This window comes from Urtica dioica, chromosome 12 (genome assembly GCF_054948205.1).
Source record: "Urtica dioica subsp. dioica isolate 48M chromosome 12, U.dioica_male_clone48M_v1_H2, whole genome shotgun sequence".
NCBI lineage: Eukaryota > Viridiplantae > Streptophyta > Magnoliopsida > Rosales > Urticaceae > Urtica > Urtica dioica.
In genome coordinates this window covers 19,379,946-19,389,139 of record NC_142767.1, presented here as the reverse complement: position 1 = coordinate 19,389,139, position 9,194 = coordinate 19,379,946, and the positions used below count along the sequence as shown (strand labels likewise).

Here is a 9,194-nt window from a genome sequence, read left to right as displayed (position 1 = left end):
GCTTAGCTACTTGTGAGCCAACACATTTACTAATCACTATTTGTATTTAGTATAGTCTTAAGATTACGCTGAGCGCTTAATGACCCTTTGCAGGCAATTGAATGATAACCAGTTGGTTGGTAGAATTCCTGCCGAACTTGGGAAGCTTGAACAATTGTTTGAGTTGTGAGTAATGATAACTTTTTCCTTTGTTTTGTTTTTTTTTTCTTTCTTCTATCGTTTTTTAAATGTTTAATGATTTAATCGTTGTACTGTGGTTTAGGAATCTTGCGAATAACAAACTCGAAGGACCTATACCACACAACATTAGCTCATGCACTGCATTAAATCAGTTGTAAGTTGCTTCTCGTTATGCATTTTTTCTTCTTATAATTACGAGGTTTGTGCTTTTAATGACTGAGTTTCTGTTCCGTTGGTTTTTGTATCGAATATTTCATTGATCAGCAATGTTCATGGTAATCGCTTGAATGGATCAATCCCCTTTGCATTCCGGGATTTGGAGAGTTTGACATATCTGTAAGCCTTTGATATTCCCAGCTCTGCTGCGTTAGACCTAATCTTATGTTGGATTAATGAAATAACTTTATCTTCAATACAGGAATCTTTCTGCTAATAACTTTAAGGGTGAGATTCCAAACCAGCTGGGCCACATAATCAATCTCGACACACTGTATGGTTACGCTGATTATTACTCTTTTTGTCTAACTTAACAATACTTATTTTGAAGAAAACAAATTGACGGTATTTTTGGATTAACACAGGGATCTGTCTAGCAATAATTTCTCCGGGCCTATTCCAGCTTCTGTTGGTGATTTAGAACACTTGCTCACACTGTAAGCCTTCCAGCTAATTGTGTTTCTCTATTAATTGACTTCACACTTCAATTAAGTAAGCTTTTGAATACTTGGCAGGAATTTAAGCAGAAATTACCTTGATGGTCACTTGCCGGCAGAATTCGGAAACCTCAGAAGTATATTGACAATGTGAGTGATTATTGTCCTTTTCTATTACCTTTTGCAAACATGATAATTTTTTTAATAATTGTTTTTCTTTATCACAGTGACATGTCCTTCAACCAGCTATCTGGCAGTATTCCCATAGAATTTGGCGAGTTGCAAAATATTGTTTCTCTGTGAGTATTATCTCCTAGTTCCTACGTTTTTAAGCATTTGAGGTTGTCGCAACTTTTCTTATCCGTTTTTTGTCACCAACTATATTACAGGATACTAAACAACAATGACTTGCACGGAGACATACCCGATCAGCTTGCAAATTGTTTCAGTCTCGCCACACTGTTGAGTGTTTTTCTTTCACAATATTTGCTTTTCCTCTCTCTGTTTCTCCTTTAGTCAAACTCATCATTGGTAAAAAAATTTCTCAACGTCCAGGAATGTCTCTTACAACAATCTTTCTGGAATTGTTCCGCCCATGAGGAACATTTCAAGGTTCTCACCGGACAGGTAATAAAGAATAAATCAATCTGATTCTTTCCTACTGTATTGTCCCGTTGTATATATCTAATCCCTTCGTATTTGTCATTACAGCTTCATCGGTAATCCTTTGTTATGTGGCAACTGGTTAGGGTCATTATGCGGACCGTATATTCCAAGACCAAAAGGTACACTTCGGATAATATCCCGAGTTTTAATTTTTAAGTATGTTTTATAATATCATTGACAAAAACCTTGTAATTATTCTTATTGCAGCATTATTCTCCAGAGCTGCAGTGGTATGTATGACATTGGGTTTCATAACATTGCTAACAATGGTCATCGTTGCGATATACAAATCCCACCAGCCAAATGACATGATTAATGGTACAGGCAAGACTAGCCAAGGCATGTTTCTCTTCTATTTCTGTTTTCCTTTGTCTAATTTATTTATGTAACGTCTATATTTTGTAATTATGGTCGTTTTGGGTACAGGTTCTTCCAAGCTTGTGATCCTCCACATGGGCATGGCGATCCACACATTTGACGATATAATGAGAATCACGGAAAATCTGAGCGAGAAGTACATCATTGGCTATGGCGCTTCCAGCACCGTGTACAAGTGTGTACTGAAGAATTCCCGACCAATTGCAATTAAGCGACTCCACAATCAGCATCCTCAGGACATGAGAGAGTTCGAGACCGAGCTCGAAACCATCGGAAGCATAAGGCATCGGAACATTGTCAGTCTTCACGGCTATTCCTTGTCTCCGTTAGGAAATCTTCTGTTCTACGACTACATGGAGAACGGATCGCTCTGGGACTTGCTTCACGGTGAGCAACTAAATTTGCTAAGAAAAAAGTTATGACATTGCTAATTTTCTTTTTCATATCGACTCTGATATCAGGACCGGGAAAGAAAGTGAAGCTCGACTGGGAAACGCGTCTGAGAATCGCCGTCGGCTCCGCGAACGGGCTCTCGTATCTCCACCACGATTGTAACCCCCGAATCATCCACAGGGACGTGAAGTCGTCTAACATATTGCTGGACGAGAATTTCGTGGCTCACCTCTCCGATTTCGGGATCGCGAAACGAATCCCGACCGCGAAAACCCACGCTTCGACGTACGTTCTCGGGACGATCGGGTACATCGACCCGGAGTACGCCAGAACTTCCCGTCTCAACGAAAAGTCCGACGTGTACAGCTTCGGCATTGTTCTTCTGGAGCTGCTAACGGGAAAGAAAGCCGTGGACAACGAATCGAACTTGCATCAACTGGTATATTATTCTTATCACGATTTTTATTTTCTTAATATTTTTAGTAAATCTCTATATTTTTTTTGTGTCAGATATTATCAAAGGCGGATGACAACACGGTGATGGAAACGGTTGACCCCGAGGTCTCGGTCACGTGTGTTGACTTGGGACATGTGAGAAAGACCTTCCAACTCGCGCTGCTTTGCACGAAGCGGAATCCGAGCGAGAGACCGACGATGCACGAAGTCTCGAGGGTGTTGGCCTCTCTCCTTCCGACACCTGTCGCCAAGCCTAGCTCGACTTCCCCGAAGAAGACCACCGTCGACTACGCCAAGTTCGTCGCCGACAAGGGACCGCAAGAGCCGGGTAATAATGACGTGTCGGATGCTCAGTGGTTTGTTCGATTTGGCGAAGTTATATCTAATAACACACTCTAAACTGGTATCTGTTAGAATAGGGTAGCGATGAAGTAATTGGGTAGAGATGGTTAAAGCTATAGGGAAAAAATTCAGGGAGTTTCTGGTTTGATGAATGTAAGCCCGAGCTTTTTATATATATACATATTGGATCAGTGTTTTCTTTTTGGGGAGAAATAGCTTATGCAGTTAGTTTGTACAATGGATTTGCTAGAAGCAGCAAGTACTTGCACGAAGCAATTAGTATTTTAATGACAATCTTGCGTTAAAGAAAAGTTATGTTCTTGTACTACAATACGAACTAACTATACCTTTTATCACTTATACATGTATTAAAAATTAAAAAACAAAATGTTGGTTAATACTTAATAGCTATGAAATTCTACCAACCTTGCGAATTGAAATTTATTTTAAAGAAGCTATAACAAAAAAAAAAAAAAAAAGCGATGAGAATAGTGGTAACTCGTATACATGAACGAATGTTCAATTAATGAAATAAAACTGTAAAATTAGAATCTGTTACATAAAATAACTTTGTCCTCTCTACTCTAAAGAGAGTAAGTGGAAAAAAAAAAAAGCAGTCAAAGCCTATACTCCAACTTATCAGCCTTAATCAATGCGACGTGTGGATTAGCTTCGTAAGTACTGTAATCAAAATCGCAGGCGTGAAACTCTGGCATTCGGTGGTTCCCGCAGAAAACGTGGCCGCATCGGCATCGGAACCCTAAAAGGCCCACTTTCTTGTTGCAGCTATTGCACCGCGATTTCTTCTCATTCTTCGTGATCTTTTCTGTGGGCAATCCAGTCTTGTCGTCCTCCTGAGAAGCCGCGATTTCTTCACCGTTGCTGCGATCGACGGCTGTGATCGCCTTAGAGATTGTTTGGCTCTTCATGAAGTCTTTGTAGCACTTGGAACACATGTTTCGGGTCTCGGCCGATCCGAAGAAGCCACAACTGTTGACGCACATATTTGGCTCCATGCTCATCAAGTTAAACTCTTCTTATAAAATTCGCTGTGTAATAGAATACGGGTTTGCTGAAAGTTTTTTTTTTTTGGGTGTGTGTGTGTTTTCGTTGTGTCGTGGTGTTTTGTTTTTATAAAAGCCTTTGGAACCTTCTGGAAGGAGAACCCCGACATTCATAGAGTTGGTATTTAAATTTAAAAATCAATTAGGATTTGGGTTTCTGTTTTCTTACGCTAGAATTTCCGGGTAGATTTTATTTTCATGGTAGATAATATATTAATAGGGAGATTGATTAGACTAACCAAACATAAATTTGTCAAAATAGGCGATGCTTAATTTATTGATAAATTGCCCCATTTATCACCAATTTTATAACATTTTCTCACTTTCCACCAAAAGACTAATTTTTCCCAAAATGTCACCATCTATGTCAACAATGTTGACATCTATTTTTGCCCTTCACTATGAGATGTCAACATTGTTGACATAAATGTCAACAATATTGACATCTCGATGGCATTTTGGGAAAAATTAGTCTTTTGGTGGGGAGTGGAAAAATGTTATGAAATTGGTGACAAATGAGGCAATTTCTCTAATTTATTTTGCGAAATAGCCAATAAACCACATTAACAAACTTGATCATATAAAAATACCATTTATTAAAATGAAGAGTTACTAAATATAAAATAATTAACAATATAAAATAAATAAAAAGAAATTAAATAATAAAATAAATAACTATTCCATTAATAAAATCCCTAAAAATATTATGAGATCTTAACCGTCGATCTTCACCGCTGTTGAAATTGCTCGCCCTTTATCCTCGCCGCCGCGAACGAAACAAGAAAGCTTCACCGCGGCGTCGATTTAGTCTTACAAAGTTATTCAGTCTGCATTTCTGAAAAAAATTACTGAAATTAACACAAATAAACATAAATTTATTGACACTGACATGAATACACTGCATTAACACAAATTTACTGATATGTTAACATAAAAATACCAAAGAAGTAGACTTTGATAACGCGAAGCTCTGGCAAGAGAAGAAGCCGCCAGACCTGCAACTACGCTCGATAGAACTTCTTCAATAGTGGCGCCACAAAGATGCAGGAGTGATGGCGACCGGGAAGACCCGATAGTCGACCCAACCGCTGTGGATCCCGATTGGTTCGTTCGCACAAGGAGAGGACAGGTCCGCCATGAATTCCGGCAATCATACCTCACTCTGGTTGTGGACCAAGAGTGAGAGGTGAACCTTAAGCGGGGAGAGAGAGAGAGAGAGAGAGAGAGAGAGAGAGAGAGAGAGAGAGAGAGAGAGAGAGAGAGAGTAATATCTACATATTTGATTATGCGTTTAAGGTTTTAATGGACAATCACGATTGACTTGCTTTTTTATAATATTAAAAACACGTTAGTTATTCTCAACAGGCAAGATTATTTTCGGCTGAAATGCCACATCAAAAAAGTACTAAACGTTGGCCAATAAAAAATCTCAACATTTGAAGTGGACTAATCCGAGCAATTTTTCTTACAGTAGATGCATGCTTTAAGGCCATAAGCCCCCCAAGTTATACTATTATTTATTAAATAAGCTCGAAATCTCCACTAAATTTCGGAAACTTTGATTTATATGTGAAATGACATCTAATTTTTAATATATTATATTTCTTAATATTCGTACATAAAACAAAACATTAGGAAATTAAATTACATTTGCTTTTTAATTTTTGGTGCTTGAGTAGATTAGTCAATCAGAAACATAAATGCCCTTTGTTAAAATAGCCAATATTTAGTTTATTTCGTGAAATAACTCATAAATCACATTAACCAACTTGATCAGACAAAAATACCTTTAACTAAAATGATGGGTTACCAAATATAAATTAATTAACAAAATTAAATAAATAAATTGAAAACATTACAATAAATAACTCTTCCATTAATAGATTAAATTTTTTTAAAAAAATATTACGAGATTTTCACCGCCGATCTTCACCACCGAGTCAACTTGCCATCCGTCTCGAGCCGCCGAATCTCTGACAAGAAACACAGAGCTTCCCTCACTTTCACCACCTGCACCTCGAGCCGCTCTACCCGAAGCAGTGACTCCATAGAACGCGCAAGCTCGTCGTTTTTTACTTGAGCCACCAATTTTCCGACCGAAAACGCAGAGTTTCCCTCGCTTTCGCCGCCTCCGAATTAACAAGGTTTAACAATGAATTAACAAGAATTAACACATAATTAACATGACTAACACTGTATTAACAAGAATTTAAAATAATTAATACTGATATAACAAGAATTAACACTAAATTAACATTGAATTAACACTGTACTAACACAGAATTAACAAGAATTAAACTGAAATTAATACGAATAAACCGAAATAAACGCAAAAATAAACAACAACATATCGATTTAGTCTCCTAAAGCTCGATCGTCGAATCTACGACGAATGACGATGAAGGCCGTTCATAACCGGCGCCTGGAGAAGAGAGACGACAACAATCGCGGTCGAGGATGAAGAGCGGGACCTGATTCTTGATCCGAGAAGAATATAGGACGTTCGTCATCTCTCTCTGAGGCGGACCAGAGGAGTAAAGGCACGCCGACAGATCTAGGTCAGACCCTCCTCCGTCGCGCGGCTTGGAAGCACGAGCCATTACCTTGAGCAACGTCGGGAAGGGAAGGCGTGGCAATCAAGCCACCGTCGCAGGCAAAACTAGAGGAAATAGGCACCGGAATCAATGGGGGGCGTGCTCTCCTCATCGCGCGAACCGAGAATGATATCTGAGGTTGCAATCGTTTGGAGAGAGAGAGTGTGTGTGACAAAATGCATCTAACTAATCCCTTAAAATATGGGATTGAAACCAATTTTATACACGTTGACTAACAACAAATTGATTCAGCCAAATAATTTAAATTCAAAGTATAATGAATCGCATTCAATACAGAAATAACAATGGATAATAGACATTTGAATAAACAGGGTACAAATGGAAGCAAAAATTTTCTTTAATTGTCACATAATTAAAAATGGCTATTTAAACAATTTTTTTTAAAACGTTTGCTAGTTTGTAATTTTAACGTTTCAAGTGGGCTAGTTCGTGTGATTTTTTTTAATTTATTATATATAATTGGAAATGACCCCTGAATTTAGTATGGATAATTTCATTTGCTAAAAAAAGGTTAACTTACACCGTAAACATGTGTTTGTTATTCTCATGTTTTAAAAGTATAACCTACATCGCACCGACGAACTCACTTCATCCTTTTCTTTCCTAGCTCTCTACATTTTAGGATATTTCCGTAAAACAAATGCACAAAACATATATTGGAATAAAAAAAAAAAAAAAAAAAAAACAATGCAAGCAAGGGTTGAATATTACCTAGCGAGCCCAAATCCTTGCCGCTTAAACTGTGCCTCCTTGGACTTCACTCATCGCATCTATTGATTTAAATTTTCCACTGCATCTTGTTTTCTAGGCTTTTGAGTCTCGTGCCCTTTATTCAATGGAAAGTAATAACCGTTGGCAATTATAGGAAGGCAGAAAAAAGTTGCAGTGGTTTATAAATAAACGCTGACCTCTTTTTGTGGAGGGATTGTATTTTTTGGGGCTTCAGATGTAAGACAGAGCTGTCAGTAATTGGGAGAGTCAATTTGGATGACCATAAGTAAAGAAGAATATGTATACCATATATATTCGTGAATTATACCTTGCTGAAAAGGTTTATCGGTGGCTCGTCTGGAACCTTCTTTACAGTTTGAAACACCTAAAGAGAAACAAGGGTTTAGAAAGGGTGATGATAAACACTTCAAACAGAATATTTGCAGAAATATTTACCCTCGTGGCTGTGGCTGACCGTCTGGTACTTCGAGAGATGCAAAATTTTCCATGATTTGAAAGTTTCTGCATCACATACAATAGTTTGTTTCAGAGACACTTTTGTTTTAGTGATTACGCTGGCGAACAAGCTTCATAGGAGGAGGAAAATAGAAGAGGACACCTTTCTATTGGAGGACAGAGCTTCAACATTGTTGATTGCCTTGTATTTATCCTGTTTTAAGCCGGTGGCAGAGTTTGATCTTTCCGACAAACTAGAGCTGAAGAGAGTGTTGATCAACGAAATGGTATTCGAAAAGGAAAATAAAAAACGCGATGGAATATTCAACTATTGAAATTATGCTTACAACACACTTCTACAAGAAGCAAAAGTTTTCAACAGAGACTAACTACCTTTTTCTTTTTACGTTTTTGTTTTGTGATGGATTGCAAAAATCCATTTTGTTAGTCTCCTGCATTGAATAATTGATGAGTTAAATTTTAGTATTACAAGAAAGCACTCATGAAGAAAAACTGGATAATTACATGAAACTCAGATGCGTGTTGTTTGTTCCGTAAAGTAATCTGGGAACAAGGAGCCCTAACGATCTGCAAAATCCAAAGAGAGTCGGCTCAAAATATCTTCCACAAGAAGCATCTTCTTGTAAACTCAAAGTGCACATAAAACTTATTACAACGAAATAATTATTGACCACGAATACAAACTTTTTTGTTGACACAGCCCTTATAGGCATTTGCTTTTTCTTGTTCACCAGAATCTGCAATGACCCTGCACCTGAAGCTCATAACATTTCAGAAACTACTCCAAAAACATATAACTACAGACTTACGCGATCAAAAGTGATACCAATAAGTATAGCTAGAAGTGATTATACGTACCTACGTCGTTCAGCTCGGTGTGCTGTTTCAAGATGGGTTTCTCGAGGTATAGTAGGCTTCAGTACGGAATTTTCTTGGCGGACCTGAAATGCAATCGTTAACATAATCATAAAATGGATTATCTAACCTTAAAAACACCCACGATGAAACGCCGAAAAGTATACCGTTTTAGGCACCTTGTGTGACAAAATGGCCTTATGCCTCAGATGTGCAACCTGATTTTATAAAATATTATAGTTAAATATCATAGAGAAAATTCTAACAAACACTTCATATTAAAAAATTTGCTGTCGAAACTCTTATAGACTGATGAAATGAATCAAAGTTACTCGGATTAAGTATAGCGGGAAAAACCCGCACCTTGCTTGAATAACCAGCCTCCAATTTTTGTCTTTTGGAAG

General features: G+C 37.8%; 4 protein-coding genes across 5 annotated transcripts in view; 1 reads left to right on the top strand and 3 right to left on the bottom strand.

Moving 5' to 3' along the window:
• Positions 1–9,194, bottom strand: part of CPSF160 (cleavage and polyadenylation specificity factor 160) — a 21,240-nt gene that overhangs the window by 6,288 nt on the left and 5,758 nt on the right. The window lies entirely within an intron of this gene.
• LOC149379996 (LRR receptor-like serine/threonine-protein kinase ERL2) lies at positions 80–3,362 on the top strand. The gene is made up of 14 exons (XM_089602777.1): positions 80–165; positions 263–334; positions 445–516; positions 599–670; positions 762–833; positions 912–983; positions 1,061–1,132; positions 1,223–1,294; positions 1,389–1,460; positions 1,545–1,618; positions 1,707–1,817; positions 1,926–2,264; positions 2,339–2,709; positions 2,781–3,362. The coding sequence occupies exons 1-14, from the start codon at positions 80–82 to the stop codon at positions 3,123–3,125; spliced, it is 1,902 nt and encodes a 633-aa protein (XP_089458903.1). The 3' UTR covers positions 3,126–3,362.
• On the bottom strand, positions 3,537–4,153 carry LOC149379995 (putative zinc finger A20 and AN1 domain-containing stress-associated protein 8). The gene has a single exon (XM_089603813.1). The coding sequence runs from the start codon at positions 4,088–4,090 to the stop codon at positions 3,686–3,688; it is 405 nt and encodes a 134-aa protein (XP_089459939.1). The 5' UTR covers positions 4,091–4,153; the 3' UTR covers positions 3,537–3,685.
• LOC149379994 (uncharacterized) lies at positions 6,460–9,188 on the bottom strand. Its single transcript, XM_089604252.1, has 12 exons — positions 9,154–9,188; positions 8,958–9,008; positions 8,794–8,876; positions 8,620–8,689; positions 8,440–8,502; positions 8,308–8,366; positions 8,078–8,174; positions 7,915–7,980; positions 7,787–7,843; positions 7,656–7,706; positions 7,459–7,573; positions 6,460–6,859 (listed from the first exon to the last, which is right to left on the bottom strand). Exons 6-11 carry the CDS (start codon positions 8,352–8,354, stop codon positions 7,526–7,528), a joined length of 366 nt encoding a protein of 121 aa, XP_089460378.1. The 5' UTR covers positions 8,355–8,366; positions 8,440–8,502; positions 8,620–8,689; positions 8,794–8,876; positions 8,958–9,008; positions 9,154–9,188; the 3' UTR covers positions 6,460–6,859; positions 7,459–7,525.

Bases quoted from the DNA above. Each gene is read 5' to 3' on its own strand.
- LOC149379996 (XM_089602777.1), top strand. From the start codon at position 80: ATGACCCTTTGCAGGCAATTGAATGATAACCAGTTGGTTGGTAGAATT. The intron at 984-1,060 runs GTGAGTGATTAT...TCTTTATCACAG, and splicing joins CTCAGAAGTATATTGACAAT to TGACATGTCCTTCAACCAGC. The intron at 1,461-1,544 runs GTAATAAAGAAT...TTGTCATTACAG, and splicing joins TCAAGGTTCTCACCGGACAG to CTTCATCGGTAATCCTTTGT.
- LOC149379995 (XM_089603813.1), bottom strand. From the start codon at position 4,090: ATGAGCATGGAGCCAAATATGTGCGTCAACAGTTGTGGCTTCTTCGGA.
- LOC149379994 (XM_089604252.1), bottom strand. From the start codon at position 8,354: ATGGATTTTTGCAATCCATCACAAAACAAAAACGTAAAAAGAAAAAG. The intron at 8,175-8,307 runs GTAGTTAGTCTC...CACTCTCTTCAG, and splicing joins AAAAACGTAAAAAGAAAAAG to CTCTAGTTTGTCGGAAAGAT. The intron at 7,707-7,786 runs GTATAATTCACG...AATTACTGACAG, and splicing joins CGATAAACCTTTTCAGCAAG to CTCTGTCTTACATCTGAAGC.